The sequence below is a fragment of the Pollicipes pollicipes genome, unplaced genomic scaffold (genome assembly GCF_011947565.3).
Source record: "Pollicipes pollicipes isolate AB1234 unplaced genomic scaffold, Ppol_2.1 Scaffold_6052;HRSCAF=7182_pilon_pilon_pilon, whole genome shotgun sequence".
Taxonomy (NCBI): Eukaryota; Metazoa; Arthropoda; class Thecostraca; order Pollicipedomorpha; family Pollicipedidae; genus Pollicipes; species Pollicipes pollicipes.
Window position 1 is genome coordinate 3,083,202 of NW_023596805.1, and position 18,190 is coordinate 3,101,391.

The 18,190-nt window shown below is 51.0% G+C and overlaps 1 protein-coding gene across 1 annotated transcript in view; it reads right to left on the reverse strand.

Moving 5' to 3' along the window:
• LOC119104694 (collagen alpha-1(I) chain) overlaps window positions 1–18,190 on the reverse strand; it is an 81,055-nt gene that overhangs the window by 20,606 nt on the left and 42,259 nt on the right. Inside the window, exon 4 of the mRNA XM_037228412.1 lies at window positions 2,510–2,635. Within this exon, the coding sequence (XP_037084307.1) occupies window positions 2,510–2,635 (126 nt within the window). The remainder of the gene's footprint in view (window positions 1–2,509; window positions 2,636–18,190) is intronic.

Here is an 18,190-nt window from a genome sequence, read left to right on the forward strand (position 1 = left end):
CTCCACCAATTCCATTACCTTCGAGATACATTTCGATATGGTCCTTGTAGGATAGAGTGCCAGAGTTGCACATGGTCGCGGCGGCGCGTCTATGGGACACTTTTTCATAAGAACTACCAACGTAAGATGGCTGCCGTGCAGCGGGAGCCGGCTGGAGCACAGGCAGCACCCAGCTCCGCAGCGTAACATTTGGAACCAGAGAGGCATCTGAGTGCGTTCTCTTGATTCTCCCGATTCTCCATGGACATTCTCGTGATCTCGCACTGTGTGATTTGCGCCCAAAATGATCGTTAGCTGCTATCCACATGCATCGTGAAAGCTTACCAGTATCAGATTTTTTCATATGCATGGATAACAAAGAGACCGACTTGGACGTTTCGTGCCAGTGTGTAAAAGACGCTAAAATGACTGACAGACAAGGGAATATCGGCTAAACATATGTGGAAATTTCACAAGCGCCCATTCATAAAGATACATCAGAAATTAATTCCTTTTGGCACGCGGATATGACAACGTGACATAGGCACCACACCTTTGCGTTGTCCCCGTCGTCATGGCAACATCAGTCATCCGACCGTGCGTCAGAAACTAATCAATGTTTTCTCCAACCGTCGACTGCGCGGTTGGACTGGAGTGAAAACTCGCACTGTCAAGCCTGTTAACTGTTTCGACTCGTCTTGCGATGCTCTAAAATGCTGTCTCACTTTCCAGACGGCTTCGGAACACTTAATCGCCCCTTACCTCGGCTGTGCAACTTCTGTCCTGTTTCGCGGAGGATTTATAATTTTTCTAATAAATGATTTTGATAATTATTGCATACTTATGATAATTATTATTGGTCCACGATGATTATCTTGTTTGACGAACCGCACCCAAGCTGTCAACGAGCCAGATTCAGATTTTAGCTTTGTGACAAATGTTTCAAATCGTATCTCAACCATGCGTGACTTATGTCACGTTTTTGTCTACATGATAACTGTCAAGTTGGTCTAAATTAGCCGTAATGAGGTGCTTTAGTAGAAACCAATACAATAGCACAATACGATAGATATTATAAGAAATAAAAAAGCTGCGATTCAACACAACCTCTCATCGAAGCTAACGGCGCCATCTGACAAAGATGTTCTTTTATTCCTTATTTAATATCTATCTAAAAAATATATTTAGCTTGATTCTTATTTTTAGAAACGGCCGCCGGATCTCTTCTTGACAAGCCATCAGGTTGCAACAGGTATGAAAGCTGCGCCGGATCAGGACAATCATATATAATGTTCTTGAGTCATAACAGCAGCCGATCAACCTATACATCTCGTAAGAAACGTCATGTTGGCAATTTCATCGGATTAAAGACCACCATTTCGCTGCCACAGGTTCTCCTTCGGTACAGGCTTCTCCACGTGCCGATTCCGGCTCACCAGTGAGATCCTGTCCACGAGCCTAGCGAGGAGCAAATCAAGGTCCGCGCGCCTTGGGGCGCGCGAAATTACCTCCCCTGGATTAGCTGACGTGCTCCTCCGCAGCGACCGAAGCTGAGTTACCCAGTCCTCCCAGCAAGCTGCCACGCTGAGCCGAAAACGCGAGCGAAAATCAGGCAGAGGACGGAGGTAGAGGGAAGCGACGTGGAAGGGGTAAGGGGAGGGAAGGGAATAGCGCAACGGCATGAGAACAGAGGCAGTATAAATGGTGCATAATTTCGGAGGGGGATAGGGCAGTTATGCAAATGCTGCGGGGAGATGTATGCAAATTGGAGACACCATGTAACATGGTGAGGGAGACGGAAGCATAATCAGGTGCAGTGGAGGCAGACAGATGATTTTCATATGAGCCAGAGCTTCGTTGTGTTGTTTTTTGGTAATGAGTCGGTAATTTACGATCCTTAGGATCGGATCGCATCAAATATTCCAGATTCAATTCCGGCTAAAAGTCCCTTTAACGCACCATCTATGGCAAAAGTAGCATTCAGATAAGTCAGTCGTATTAGTCTCATTCCTCGTAAAAACCAAGAGAATGGAGATATAGTTAGATTAATATTTCGGCGACGTACCTTTATGAAAACAATAGCAAAAGTGCAATGGTATGAAACAATAGAACTTCTGCTATTGTTTCGATAAAGACATGTTGCCGAAATATCAACCCAGCCGTGCCTCCATTCTCCTATTTTTACGAAGCATAAGGCTAATACTACTGTCTTATCTTTGTGGATAATGTTCCTTCCTCGCTAATGCACTGAACAACTTACGTAAAAGTAGTATTTGACCGAACCATGTTTCGAATATTTGCAGTTATTCTGTTCTCACAATTGGAAGACCGCTGATAATAAAACATGAAAGTTAAATGCCCTTGCGGGCAGAAATGAGCAGTCAGCAATCATATCACGCCACTGGCACACTAACTGTTAGGTTAGTAGTTGGAAACAAAATAATGTTTATTGAATCTGTGACCATTCGTGATGACTTTTCCAACTATAGGTTTGCCCGAATCTTTCCCCAATTGCCCCAATACAACTGACCTGTATTTTGTGGATTTCTCTGTGAAGTTTGGAGATTTCATTGTCTTTCCTGGATACGGTTCTTCTTGCTTCACTGAGCTCCACCTCCAGTTGTGCGATCCTGCTATCCTTCTCCTTGATCTCCAGCTGGAACGAGAAAAACAGATGTCAGCAATGCGGAGGTCTTCCAAGCGTAGGTACTGCATGCGATAAGTCCTCATGGAGTGAGTCTTCCGCACAGATTCCGTTCCCACAGGACAACACGGTCATCAGTGAAATGACTTCTGTACGCATATGCCTGCGCAACACCGAATCTGCTCCAAATGCACCCTAAGTTGTTGATAGATATAATGTGAAACGCGCCACGTGACGGCATGATCTACAGCTTTAGCGGCGAACGAGCGGCATCCGCTTGCTTCACAGCGTGAAGGGGCAACGCTGTTGGTGCCTGCGGGCCAAAACGCATTGCAAATGCGGTAGAGCCCGTCAAACATCATCTGTATTCTACGACAGCACAGCCTCTCCACAATCGTAATGGCAGCTCACCAACACTGTGGACATGACTCTGCGGTCACAGACCAGCACGTAATCGCAGCCGAAACTCTTACAATTATCCGTGTATAGTTCGCCGCGCCTCCCCCTCCCTCCCAAAAAAACATGCACGGTCAGGACGGTGCCTAGCTCAAATAATCCACCGTTTTTTTAATCCAAATTTCCACCGTTGCAAGTTTTAAACCACGGCAGTGACGCCTTCTTCAGCAATGCATACAGTACGTTCTTTCAGCGTTTTTTCTACCTGCTTCTTGGTAATCATGCGTGCAAATGGTGAGTGTCCCGAAAACGGCGGTATTCAGTTGGTTCCAGCTCGAGCTCTTGTGACATGTTCAAAAGCCCGTCTCGCTCTGCTCTCCGTCCACGTCCGTTGTCTCTGTCGTCCGTCGTCTCCATCCATCGTCTCCCAACCCACGTTAGGGTTTTATCGTTGCAAACCGTGCGTGCTGCTCCCCTTTTCGCACGCGCTGCGGCCGCCACTGACGTCGGAGCGACGTGAAACTGCGCCGTGGAACGTCACAAAGCTTGTTCCCGCGGCGTGTAGAAGCACCACCGCCATCGGTGTAGCCGTCTGCGCAGTACATTTCGCTAATGAATTCGGACACACAGACACCCACACGCGAACGCTACTAATCCAGTTGTTTTGATACGTTGATTAAGGTTAAATGAGCTGGTTGTCGACACTGAAACGCTTTAGCCCGCCGGAACATATGCCTGGGAGAACGCCGCACGCAAACGCGAGTAACAAGGGACGAGCAGCATCCATCACACCTTACATGCATGAGAGATGATACTTTCGAGACAGCTCCTTGGCATTGTGATATACCCTGACATCATGCGGTCTCCTCGGACCATGCGCTGCATTTGCATCACATTTACGCTACATTTTGCGCCACGGCCGGGAGAGCAGATTTGATTAAAGAACATAGCTACCTATCTCGAGCGAAAAGGCTCCTGCCCAGACTGTGATCAATTGTACCGATATTAACGCCAGCACTGGAGTGTTCCATGACAATATTGGGCAGTAGGAAACGGAGAATGGGAAAGGGATGCCTGCTGGTAGGTGCGTGGCTGCGCGGAGGCGAACTGCCTCCCGATCACTCTGCATTGCTGAAAGATGTCCGGCATGATGCAGAATGAGGTCTCCGCTCTTTTCACCTTCTCTTTTTCACTTAATTCACCTTCATTTTTTATATATATATATATATATATATATATATATATATATATACTGCTGCTCTTCCTACCAGCACATGTAAAATATTCCTTTAAATGTGGTGCAGCTGTTGTGCTACACCAGATTAATTATAGAGGAGAGAAACAGACCCCGAAATCTTCAGTATAAAAACCTCCAGAACTTGTTTCCTTGCGACGCATTAGTCTATTGTCACGAGGTGCTGTATTTTTGCGGCACGGTGTCTCGGACGGCTGGGTAATGCAGTGCGCGACCATATTTAAGACCCCGTAAAGTTGCTCGATGTGATTTACGGTTACCCGTAAGTAAACGAAGTTAGACGTTCGCCGCTATGAATCGCGAGCAAGTTGGCGGAGTTGGCGGTCGCTCAGGTCCCCGATCCTTCATTAGCTACCAGAAAGTTCCCAGCGAGCAAATTAAAACCTGACCTAATGCTCTAGAATATTTCCGGCGCTTGTTTTTTCACCGTTTCTTCACGGAACTGAATTGTGCTGTTCCTTTCCGAACTACGTGCAGTAAATAGTTGTCTTCCCTTCGTGGCTCCGTGTTGGGTCCTACGGCAGACATATTTGGAAAAACGGCACTTTAAGGATCTGTGCTTAATGAGAAGCCAGTGCGTCATTCAAATTAATTTGGTGTCGTGTGGCTAAACTCACAGAAGCACGAAGTGACGTGCTTTGTTTTCCGTCCCACATATTTCTCCGATAAAGTTATGGAATCAGCTTGTCTGCCGTCGCGAAATGCTCTGTTCGCTATCCCACATTTGTTCACAAAACACCCTCACGCTTTTACACCTAAGTAAAATTAGGCTAGTGGCCTATAAGGTTTTCACTAGAGCAAGTTTGAATAAAAACTTCGTTCGCTGTAGCTTTCGCTATGTGAGTAACGCACTCCCGTGTTATCATTCCCTATATGCCTTAACTCCTCCTCCGAGTATCATTCTTCTCTCCATATTAGAAGCACGTTGAAGTCATCATAAACTTCTGATCCAAACCGTAGCTGTTCTCGCGGGAGAGCTGACCGGGTCAGGTAACTGAATAAAACAAATCTGCGCGTGAAACTAAAGTTCTCCGTGGATTTAACCCACTTACCCTCTTGCCATCCGGTGTTTGATGACAAAGTTTGGGACAGGGGTGGTAGAGAAGGGAGGCGGGGAGGGGGACGTAACTTTTCACAGATATTGTGACTTTTCACGGCTTATGGCCATTTCAATTCCAAGGTCATTTGAAGCCATCATTTCATTATTTGGCAATGCAATTAACGTTCAAGTGGTTCAGCAGGGATTCTTGCTTAACGCCTCACCGAAGTGAACGCAAAACACAGCAATGCAATCAGTTCGTAAAAGGAAGCATGATAAATAGCGTAATATGACCGTGACCCCGATCTCAGGCGTAAAAATGACCCCCGAGCATATCGTTCGAAACTGCAAGGCCTGCTTACGGTGTAAGTTATTTTTCTCTAGATCTATCCAGCATGAGATCGCAGGAGGATGAAGACCTGCCCCCCCCCCCCCGCATTGGGGTAGATGCTATCATGTCATGTCACGCTGCAGTAGACGGAGTGGTGTGACATCACGCCGTGTTAGACGACGTGGTGTGACGTCACGCTACACTAGACGGCGTGATGTCAAGCCCCGCAGCGGCACACGCTGTGGTGTGACGTCGCGCCGTGGCAGACGAGACGGTGTGACGTCACGCCCAAATTGCACCGTAGACAGATGCCGCGGCGTGACGTGACGCCGCGGCAGCCGGCGCGCTGTGACGGGGCGTCAAGGCCTGCGCCCATTAGGCTCCTGGGCGTGGTGCGACCGGCGCCCAGGCGCTAAGTGAACTTACGTATCGACCTTGCCGCGCGGGACCTGTGCGATCGAAGCTACATCCAGCCGCCTCGGCGCGAGCTGCGGCTTACTGGTCCCGGCGGCGCTGCAGCCGGACGGAACCGGGCCGGCTCCGGCTCCGGCCCGGCTCCGGCTCCGGATCCGCAGAGGCTCCGGTGGTGCGCGGGGAAGGCACACTCGAAATGAAACGCGTAGTTTTGTCGGGTGACGCGCGATCTAGGAGTCGCAGACGCTTTAGGTGATCGGGCGCATGAGAGAAGTTGCGTGAGAGGTAGCGACGAACTGTCAGGGTGACTGTGAGAGGTACCGACGAACTGTCAGGGTGTGACAGTGAGAGGTACCGACGAACTGTCAGGGTGACTGTGAGAGGTAGCGACGAACTGTCAGGGTGATTGTGAGAGGTAACGATTAACTGTCAGGGTGACTTTGAGAGGTACCGACGAACTGTCAGGGTGACTGTGAGAGGTACCGGCGAACTGTCAGGGTGACTGTGAGAGGTAGCGACGAACTGTCAGGGTGACTGTGAGAGGTACCGACGAACTGTCAGGGTGACTGTGAGAGGTACCGACGAACTGTCAGGGTGACTGTGAGAGGGAGCGACGGACTGTCAGGGTGACTGTGAGAGGTACCGACGAACTGTCAGGGTGACCGTGAGAGGTACCGACGAACTGTCAGGGTGACTGTGACAGGTAGCGACGAACTGTCAGGGTGACTGCGTGGGGTGGCAGAGTGTAGATTGCGTACGTGGGTTTAGATTTTGCATTGGAAAGCGAACCAGGCGGCCTCTGGGGACGAAATACCGCTTAGGTTTGCATAAGATACGCACATTGTTGTGCACACTTACGCACAGAAGCCCTACGCCCCGAATCCTTACGCCCAAATGCCCTACACCCAGATGCCCTGCACTCGGATGACCTACAATCGGATGGACTATGCTCAGGTCACCTGCGCTCGGACGACCTGGGCTCAGATCACCTACGCTTGGATGAATACGCTTAGATGACCTACGCTTGGATGACCTACGTTCAGAAGACCTACTGCCGAATGACCTACTTCGCGACCACCTTCTGGCGATGCCCATTTATCGAGTCGGTACTCAAGCACCAACGAATGTTGACACAACGGATGGCTAAAGCAGGATCGAGCTGTCTCAAGTGGGATGAACAGCTGATCTGGACTCCCGGGGATGTCGAAGACTGACACAGTACTTGAAAACAGGGTCAAAGTTCAGTCACTGACCACGCCCGGACCCCGGATCTATTTCCGGCCCCGCCCTCCCAAACATAGGCATTTGGCCGGACTCGAATTGGGAAAATCGGAGATCAACAGGAGACCAACCGGTAAGACCAAAAACAGCAGTAAGTCTTCTGAGCCTTTGGGTCTGCCGGGAGAAGGTACTTCGGGAGCACGTATTCATCGCTTCATCCGTCGCCCAGTGGGACACAGTTGTCTTGATAATGGAACAAGTTAATATCATCATTTTTCGGTGGTGCATGATAGTGTAGATTTTCCATGACATTTTCAGCCATGAATTATTTATCTCGCTCCCACTCGTAGCGTCTCGATATTCGCAAGCTCTTTGTGCTTATCTGCCGCAGCATCCTGTTCATGCCACATAATTATAACACAAAGCCCGTGACCAGTGTGTGGTTCATTGAATCAAAAGGTCTCTTGAGTGCTCTTCTCAGCACAGCTGTACACCGAATAATGGTGAGAAGCGATGCGTCATGTTATTCTCCCTGTGGTGACGGGATAGACCCCTTTATTTATTTATTTATTTATTATACGTCATAAGCTCACTCCACTCAGAATGTGGCTATTACAGAGCCCGTGTCATGGAAATAAAACACTGTAGGTCAGGGAGGCTCGGGCAAACACGTACACACGCAAGCATACATACGCAGAACACACTCTCTCACATTCACTTAAGTCATTTGAAGTAGGCGTCGCTATCCGTTATTGATCTGCCGCCGCAGGATATAACTACGCAACTCGTGTTTGAATTGTGGAGGGCTCAGCTCGCGAATATTCGGCGGTAGTGTGTTGTAGGCGGTCACGGTGGAGTAAACAAAACGCCGCCTTTCCGATTCGGATCTGATTACCCGCACATGCAACATATCATCTTGCCTCGTTGTGCAATGGTGAACATGGCGTCTACGGATGAGGTGATCAGATAGCGACTCCGGCTGGGATCTTTCCAGGACACGTTTCAGAAGCGTCAGTGTACGATATAAGAACATGTTGTCGGCAGACATCCACTAGAGATCTCGTAAAACATCGCTCACATGATCACATTTCCGACGCCCAGAGATGACTCGTGCTGCGAAGTTCAGCAGCTTCTGCAGTGTGTTCGTGTATCCTGTGTATGCGTGGATGGGGTGTATTCGTGTATTCTGTGTATGCGTGGATGGGTGGAGTGGGTGGGGGGGGGGGGGGGGGGGGAGGAGGGCGAGGCTCGCGTCTCCCCGCTTCCTGTGCATCATCGGGGCATTACGACGCTCTCGGCTGCTAAAGGCACGAGGCGTCGCCTGCCTCTCATCCTGAAAGGATCGGCGGGTACTGTGTGGGATCGAACCCCGTACCTCTGGTTTCCCAGACGGACAGCTTGTCCGCATCAGTACCGGTACCCCTCCCTGCCTCCCGACTAACTAAAGATTGAATGTAGGTCGAGTATGATGGACTACAGATTTTTTAATAGCACAATTTGATCGAAATGAGGTATTACCAGATGTCATACCCTTTGCGCCGCAAAAGCAGCAGTTCGGCCACAAAGTTCATTGCGCGACTATGTTGTTCGCAGGTGGATGAAACAAAGAAAATTTACGTTGCGTTACATTGATCTTTGATATTGATGATCAAAGAGTTCAAAAGGCAAGAGTGCTCTAAAATAACTACTTCAAATGGAAAAGTAAGTTTCTGAGAATGAGTTTGAAAAAGGGGTCCTTAATCGAAATTCGACGCGGCTGCTTAAGATACACGATATCTGCAGCTGAATTCTAATTCAAAAGTTCTCCACGTGCATTTAGAAAAAGCTCCAAACCTAGCGCTGACGACTGCGGATGACAACATGTGCGCAGTTCACCTTGTGCGATCGACTATTGTTCAGTCAATGCCCTCGTCAATGTGGCCAGAGCAGCAACGGCACAAACAATATGTGCTGGGGATCCGGGACAAAAACGAGCAGGCTCAAAGGCGGCGTACGTGAAGCCGTTGAAAGGGACCAAGCTGCGTGAGTCAAGGGGCTCCAAGCGAGGCTTTGTTGCCACTCGGCTGCGGGGCAGCCCGGTCACAGAGAAAGTCAAAGGTCAGCTGGGATGCCTTTTACGTCTCCTTGTGACACCATGGCCCAGCAGCGCAGCTAGTAACCCAGACAAAGCATGAGTCACTTGGGTCATACTAGATCGCGGCATAATGAAAGCTAATTTTTGGCGCAGTGATATTGGGTCCGTAGTGGGTTTGTAGTTAAAGCGGTGACGAGTTTTGATAAGTGTGCGATTAAAAGCTTACGCGAGTACTAGATGAAAAACTGAGATAGATATGTTCAATGCTGGCCCAATACTACTGCATGGGCCATTGAGTTGGCTAATAACAGTTTCATCATTTGAATTAGCGCGCCTGGATAGGTTTGATTGGAGATGGGGGCAGGCTGTCAGACACCGCTATTTTCTGTTGTATTTTCTTGTATGTGGGATTTCCTTATTTGTTTGCCTTCACATAACCATTGATGAACGGTTGGAGCTAATGTGGACAATTCCTTGTTAACAAAGACAATGCTGCCAACGCAATCCATATCCATATTTTACCAATCGACAAGAAGAGACTAGTTCCAACTATGCTGAACGGTTCTCTCAGCCGTCGGTTCAGCGAAACCACGGCCTTCCAGCAGCCCCGCCCTAGTTATTGACCGGGGCATTGCCCCAACTGCCGAGCCCCACTGTGACGTCACACCTTGGTAACCTGTCAAAACTGCTTCGCAGCGAAGCATCAGTCGACACGCCTCCGCCCGTGGCCCATGAATTTCCGCTCCGAAACGAAACACCCTCTTCCTGCCACACGGGCGTCAGGCATGAAACGCTCGCCCGGCACCACTTACGGGAATAACTCCCCTGTGGCACCACTTATGGGAATAACTCGTCCACGAGCAATCTCTTCGAGGCTCGAGTCGGCGCGGGTTGTCTCGTTGCATCCCCTCTTCCTTGCCATCTTGGCAGGCCGGCTCATCGGTTTCCCAGGAGGGCGAGGGGAGAAGGGAGGGAATGGAGGAGAGAGAGAGGGGGGTGGGGAGAGAGGAGGGGGTTAAACTGCAAACAAACGCACTGGCGGGAGTCGACGCCCGCGCTCTCCAATGACACTTAAGAGTGCAAGCGAGTGAGTGATACATTTGTAAGGCACCGATGCATGCACCTGCTAAGGTCACCAGCGTCGCCACACCCGAGTGAAAACCAGAGCCAGTAAAATTTTTCCTTGGCAGGAATCGAACGCAGACCTCTCGGTCTGAAGCCCAGCGTCTCACCACTCGGCCACGTACGGCTCCAAATGGTGGCGTGTTTCGCGAGCTGTGTCAGGTGAGAGGCTCAAGATGGTGCGCGCTGCTCCGTACGCTCAGGAGCTGAAAACCGGTCGGACAGGCGCATTCCGCCAGTCTACAAAATGATGCAATCGAGAAAGGCACTCCCATCTGTGATGGGCCGTGCATTCAGCTCGGCTGGAGAACGTCACTTTGCGGTTTTCTTGACGCACTCGACTTGGATGGAACAGGAATCCGTCTGAATCTTTTGGGATTCATCATTGTACCCAGCGCAGGAGAGTGCCTTTGACGTCTTCCCAAGATGCACTGTATTGTACATCGCGGCCCTGAATGCATTAAGGGGTCGGTAAGTTACGTTACGCATAAGGGGAGAGGGAAAGGGCGATGGATCGTAACGGAAATGTAAGGGAAGGTTTTGGACAGCGTAACGTAACACGTTTGGATATAAAGAATGCTGATAACTTTAAAAACAAAAAGAAACTAAAACTCCCGGGCAGGTAGCCGTTGGTTTTTATCATAAGGAGGATGTCCGCTATCAAATTCGCGTCTCTAACTTAATTAGACGCCAAACAGACGTCACTTGTTTAGGATATCTTCACTAATACAGCTTAAGGAAGGCATGGAGCGTAGCCAGCACGTCACCAATGCGCGGAATGACAAAACGAGCGTAATGTAAGCTACGGACGGCCAAAGACCCAAAGAAATGGTCCCTGCATAATGCAATAACCCTCAGACTACAGCACGGACGCAACAGTCCGAGAAAAACATTTCCCCAGAACACATTTCCAGCGCAAACAATGTTAAGAACGAATTGCCGACAGCCAGCACGTCAGAAACATGAGGACATTGCAGATCAACTTAGGGAGAGTGCGGATATGGATGCCAACTAGAAAGTTCAGCGAATAACAAGGGCGGTTTGAGTGGCTGCTAAGGGAACGTTGACAGCCGCCCCTAATGTGGATGTTCCACATTTGAAAATGTTAAAGCAAGCGTCCGGTATGACACCATCAACTCACTATAATTATTGGTGCACTTTAAAGTAGAAAAGACCGTTCTAAACAACACCATTTCTCTATTTAGTTAATATCCTCCTCAATGCGTCATTGTTCGATTGCGTCATCGCTCATTGAACAACACCGATTGTGAGGAAGTTGACGGCCGTTATATTTGAAAGTCGTGCCAACGAACGCCGATATAAACGACGAAACAATTTGTTTTGTCTGGTCTTGATCGCGCATGGCTAATGGAAGGACAGGATTTGAATGACACTGTTGTGGCGTTATGGGTGTCTGCGTGGCCGTGAAATAGTCCACAAGTCTGCACAGTCTGCACATGTTTACGGGCGTGTACCTCAATAACTAGAGGGCTTTAGCTCTTAAGAGGCTGGGCACTGCACCAAATGATCTTCAAGATGGGCATTTCAGCCCGAAATCCCATGGAAATGTGGAGCCCTTTAAATCCGGCAGCCCTTTTACGGCTGCCGGAGTCATAGCCGGCGTTGTGACATTGGTCCGCCATGAAAACAACACTGCGTTACAAAAAGTTATCTGATCATTCGCCGAAGGAGCATCCCGGGGTTCTATTCACGATATCCTCAGCACCAGCCCTGCACGCAAAGCTAGATGGATTGCCTGGGCACCAAGTCTTCACACCACCACCACCATACATTAGCTCTATCGCTGACGTCACCGAACTTCGAATCGAAGCAACACGAGGCCAGCATAAATACCCTTCAAGCGTACTTTTCCTTGGCCATTGAGAGCGTCTCGTGAACCTCGACAGCCATTTCGCTGGCGAGGTTCACGGGACCGGAATGAACGTGCCCTGTCTGTCCGGCTCCGTCGTACACTATCGGTCGGTGGTCATTGCTCTGGCAGCATCCATAGTCTGGAGACAGAGTCGGGTCTAGTAACTCGGCGCCGAGTGACGTCACCCGCAGGAGAGTGGAGGCAACCAATCGGCGCATTTCACGGCGCGCTGAAGATCACTATCACTCGGACAACGAACGATCAGCGGTCAGAAACGAAACGAAAACGGCCGGGCGGTGTTCCCTGTCGGCGGCCTTCGCGGAAGCGAGGACTGTGGGGAGGACTGTGGGGAGGGGAGGTCTGCTGTGGGAGGTGGGTCTACGTGTGGGGAGGTGGGTCCACGCACGGGGATATGGCCCTGTTTTCGGTGAGACAGTTGTCTGCACGGGTACATGGGGCTTCCTCCGAGAGGACGGGTATCCGCCCAGTGGGTTGGGTCTGTGCGGGAGTGTGGGTATTTGCACCCCGTGGTGGGTCCTCATTCACCGCCCGTCAGAAATCGCGGTTTTTAGCCCATGAAATTGCGTGTTTATCATTTTCACGTGTGGTTTTGATGTTCAGTGCGGTGGATGCCCGCACATTGCAGCGAGCTCTTACCAAGGGATGATGGTCAAAGGCTGTGTTCGGGGAGGAACCCTGCACCGCCATATCGGCTCGCATTCCAGGCACGGCCACCGTGGCCCGATCACGAACGGCAGAGACGCGGGATTCAGCCCACGTGTGCTTTCCACGCCTCCCCCCCCCCTTCTCTCTCTAGCCCCAGAGGCTGCCGAATCCATACCAGGTCGACCTTGGCTTCCCATCGCTCATCCTCATGTCCGGTTTGCCTAATCTGCGTCCTGTTATGATAGCGTGAAACGCTGCTGGGTGTCTGATGCTGTTTCTCACGTCAACACGACAAAAATCCTCCCCCCCCCCCCCAACAACCCCTTCACGGACTCAGACGTACATACGCAGACACAAGTCACGTCCCTGATACGCCAATAAATTGCACAAATTGCACAACTTGCACCTTACATGAGCATTATGACGTGAACCAAGTATGACCTTTTGCAAAGCTGAAACAGGTCACGTGCAAGCCCGAACCAAAAAAAAATTGCGAGAGATCAGCAACCGAACTGGACGATCAGGACGGAGGAACCGGGAGGTATTCGCCACAGCAAAGCGTGCCCAACATAACGCTGGACAACGGTCAGGAGGCGTTTTCTGTCACTTGCCACTTCCAGCTGCTTTCTGTCATTTGCCAGTCCACCTCCGTCATCAGTGCTACCCATCGAGTTTCTTTCCGCACCTGTCACCGTCCATTTCTTCTTCTTTCCCTACCTTTTGCGCTGTGGTTGGGAGTTTGCCGAATGCAAACGAGCGGGCGGGGGAGGGGAGGAGGACTTCGCGGCGACCGACGGCCGCCTGGGGGCTTGAACTCTGTTGTTACTCGGCCTAATCACGCCCCGGAAACTATGTCAAAAGTTAACAAGAGATCCGGCGACGCGGCTCCCGCCCGCGCTCACACGCGTGGCGCTACTAGGACGAGTGGAGTTGGCTGACAGTGTAGACGGCCGCAGGGGTTGGCTGATGATGAAGACGGCCGCGGGGGTTGACTGACGGTGGAGACGGCCGCGGGGGTTGGCTGATGATGAAGACGGCCGCTGGGGTTGACTGATATTAAGAAGGCCGTGGGGTTGACTGATGACTAAGACGGCCGCGGGGATTGGCTGATGATTAAGACGGCCGCGGGGTTGACTGATATGAAGACGGCCGCGGGGTTGACTGATGATGAAGGCGGCCGCGGGGGTTGACTGATATTAAGACAGCCGCGGGGGTTGACTGATGATGAAGACGGCCGCGGGGGTTGACTGATGATGGAGACGGCCGCGGGGGTTGACTGATATTAAGACAGCCGGGGGGTTGACTGATGATGAAGACGACCGCGGGGGTTGACTGATGATGGAGACGGCCGCGGGGTTGGCTGATATTAAGACAGCCGCGGGGGTTGACTGATATGAAGACGGCCGCGGGGGTTGGCTGATATTAAGACAGCCGCGGTGGTTGGCTGATGATGAAGACGGCCGCGTGGTTGGCTGATATGAAGACGGCCGCGGGGGTTGACTGATGATGGAGACGGCCGCAGGGGTTGACTGGCGATGGAGACGGCCACAGGGGTTGACTGATGATGGAGACGGCCACAAAGGTTGACTGACGATGGAGACGGCCGCAGGGGTTGACTGACGATGAAGGCGGCCGCGAGGGTTGACTGATGATGAAGGCGGCCGCGGGGGTTGACTGATGATGAAGACGTCCGCGTGGTTGGCTGATGGTGGAGACGGCCGCGTGGTTGGCTGATGATGGAGACGGCCGCAGGGACCAGCAGGTGTGCGGGCTAACGAACTGCTGGCCGGCTCCTCCGACCAACAGCGTGGCTGGGATTCATCAAAGTCGAGCTTGGGTTATGGGCCCAGATCAGGCAGGAGGCATTGGATATGCTCGGAATATCGGCATATATATAGCCGAATATTGTGCGCCTGGGATGATTCGTTTCAGCTCTATTTTTCAGAGCCTCCCCACGTTTTCCATGTTTGAGGCTGCCCTAGTGCTACCCTATTGGAAAAGCTCGATAGCTCTACTCTTCAGAACCTCCTCCGGCCTCCTCCATGTTCGAGTCACCCTGGTGGCCTGACCTCATCGTAACGAAGCCGGTATTTTGCGCATAAAAGGGTAAGCAAACATCCTCGAGATGCAGCCAGAAATGTTAAAAAAGCGCCCGCTTTCGCATACAGTATGCATGCATTTGCGATTGTTAGACTTACGTCGGCCGTGCAGTGTTTTTTTAATGCAAGGTTATTCGATGTCTTTCCAAGGGCATGCTATTAGTCAAGGGTCGTACGGACTAGCGAATCAGCCTAATGAAATTAGCTACAAAGCTCATTAACTCTATTGCATCCTTTACTGGCGTGTTCAATTATCGTTTGCTGGCGAGGTGGCTAGTGAATTATTGATGAATATTACGCTAATTTGTTGGGGCTTTACTGAACAAAGAAAATAAGCGTGTGCGCTGCCACTGATCCTCGACGGATTCTGTCGGGTCATGCACTCTGAAGGTGCATGCGAGTACCGGGTATGCCAAAAATAGTGAGGATGTCGTGTCGGGGCACCAATTTGCCGTCAGACGAACCCAACCTACCAAACAGTTCAAGACAGTTACGATTTCTAGAATGGGAGAGTAATTTAAACTGCAATGGCAACGGCAGAGTCACGTCAAATGCATCGCATTAAAAATATTGTCTCGTTCGAACTGATTGCCTCAGTTCAAAACGCTGTAATGCAACGAACGCTATACCGTTTGTACGCGGTAATGGTACCAGCCCTCCATTGGCTCCAACTTACGCCAAAACGTTGCAGAAGACTTGCTGCGTAAGAAATTGACGATCTTTGGAAAAGACAGGATATAGACGGGTGTCGCAGGTGTCTCTTTATGTAAATACAAATGATCATATTTGGGTGATCTTATACGAACTCTTTTGCGGTGACGAAAATCTCCTTCAAACTTTATGAGCCGGGTGTATTCGTGAACATTTTTGCCTAGGTCAACGCTCATTTTCTGCAACTTGTTTTGAGGCAGTCTTAAACTACCAACATTCCAAAAGGCCAGAGGAACATCAGTACGTTGCGAAGTTAGTTTTTTATTTGTTCAGTTCAATTCAGTTCAGTTTACGTTAGTCCCAAATCATTCCAACAACTGGCTTATTGTTTGATTCACATCAGTGGTATGGATTAGCGGTATGGATTAGTGGTATGGATAAGTGGTATGGATTAGTGGTATTAGATTAGTGGTATATCACATTAGTGGTATGGATGCAATACTAAAGCATCCCAACAGCGCGACCAAGTCGCACCTAACATCTAATCAGCCATCAACCATGTAATCGTTCACACGCCACCAAAAAATCCTCAAAATCTAAATCGTCAACACACGAACACACCCGTAAGCAAGCAATGATTACACAACGGGCGTGTCTAATGCCTCTATTCGTCGTATGATTCGTCGTATGACGTTTCCGCCGTTTCCTATTTGTTGGCCTTCTCTGTAGTGTTCCTTGCCTGCAGTATGGCACACAGCAGCGCACACGATTCTTTCCCACGCTGCGCCCAATAACGATGTGTTCCTGTTCACTCGCAAATGGAACCAAGGGCCAGCACCACGGCCACCCCGTGCGTCCTCCACAGCTGCACACAAACCCCACCCCCCGGCCATGAAACGCCACCATAAAGTGAGTTCCAGTGTTGTCGATCGACACCCAATCGCCGAACACCTGGGAATAGGGGAGGGGGAGGAGTTCACGGGGTGTTCCGGTCCAACCGAGGTCACGAGGTCACGGTTCACCGCCGGCCAACAGAGGCGATCGGGAAAGCACGGTAACCAACGCTGCGCCGGTCGTATAATTACAGCTTTCTCCCAATCAGAGGGTGGATAATGGAGCCATCAATCAGCGTCGCAATGCCGGCGACGACAGAGGACGCGGAGGAGAGACGTCGGCGACTGGGCACGGACCACGCGGCTCGGACTAGGGCTGGGACTGAAACGGTGGGGCTGGACTGAAACGGTGGGGCTGGGACTGAAACGGGGGCTGGGGCTGGGGCTGGGCTGGGGCTGGGGCTGGGGCTGAGGCTGAGGCTGGGGCTGGGGCTAGGGCTGCGGCTGGGGCTGCGGCTGGGACTGTGGCTGTGGCTGTTGCTGGGGCTGAGACTGGTAGCATGGCTACGGCCGGGAGTGGAGCTGAGCTTGAAATCAAGTGGAATCGAGTCTAACAATCGAGTCCAAACACATCCACCGGTAATTCACAGCGACTCCGAGACTTCACACAGCATCGGGAGTGCAAACAGCTTGCGAGACGAGAACGGCATCGCTTTAAGCGCGGCAGGCTGGCAATGGCCAAGGTCCATGTTCGAGAACCCAACTGGGCGTCGCCGCATGCACGGGCCTCGCCGCAATAGCCGTCACAAGCGACTGCGGCTGTCGCAGAAGTGGTAACTGATAATGATAAACGATTTCAGTCAGCGATCTTTAGCACCAATCACGTGATCCATCGCGTAGCGGACGCCGAACCAACTCCCACAAGCGTGAAAAACGCAATCTGGTACGACCAGGTTGGCTCCATTTAACCCTGCAGTGACCTAGGCCCGGCCTGATCCGACTCGATTAGCCAATCTCATGCCGGCTCGGCGGTTGTGGATGATGTCATGCGGCTACGTCCAGTCCCCGGGCTGCGTTTCTCATTGAAAGCATCACCTGAGTTTTTGCTTATGACGTCACCAGCGCATGTGTCACACAAGCAGCCATTCTCCAAGCCGTGAGAACAGGTGTGACGCACCTACCTGTGACGCAATAGTTCGCAACTTGTTCACGGCGTCTGACGATGGAGAACGCGGTCCCAGTAACCACGTTAGCAAGACTGACATCGCACAAAGGCTGACACCACATGCAAGACGGAGCGCAGACTGACACGACCAACACTGCTACTTGTGGATGTGTGAGTTGTGTCACGTCCGTGAGTTGTGTCACGTCGCCGTGAGTTGTGTCAACCGTGACCGTGACCGTTGTGTCAACCAAACCGTGAGTTGCGTCACGTCGCCTGAGCACCTTTGGAGTTGGCGCCAAGTGAGTTAGTGAGAACCGTCCATTAATAAGGTGACGCGTGGAGAGGGAGGGGTTCGTTGGAGTGGCCAAATTGTAACTCTGGGGAAGGTGATTGAGACAGCGAACGTAACACTCCTGTTAAGCTGCAAA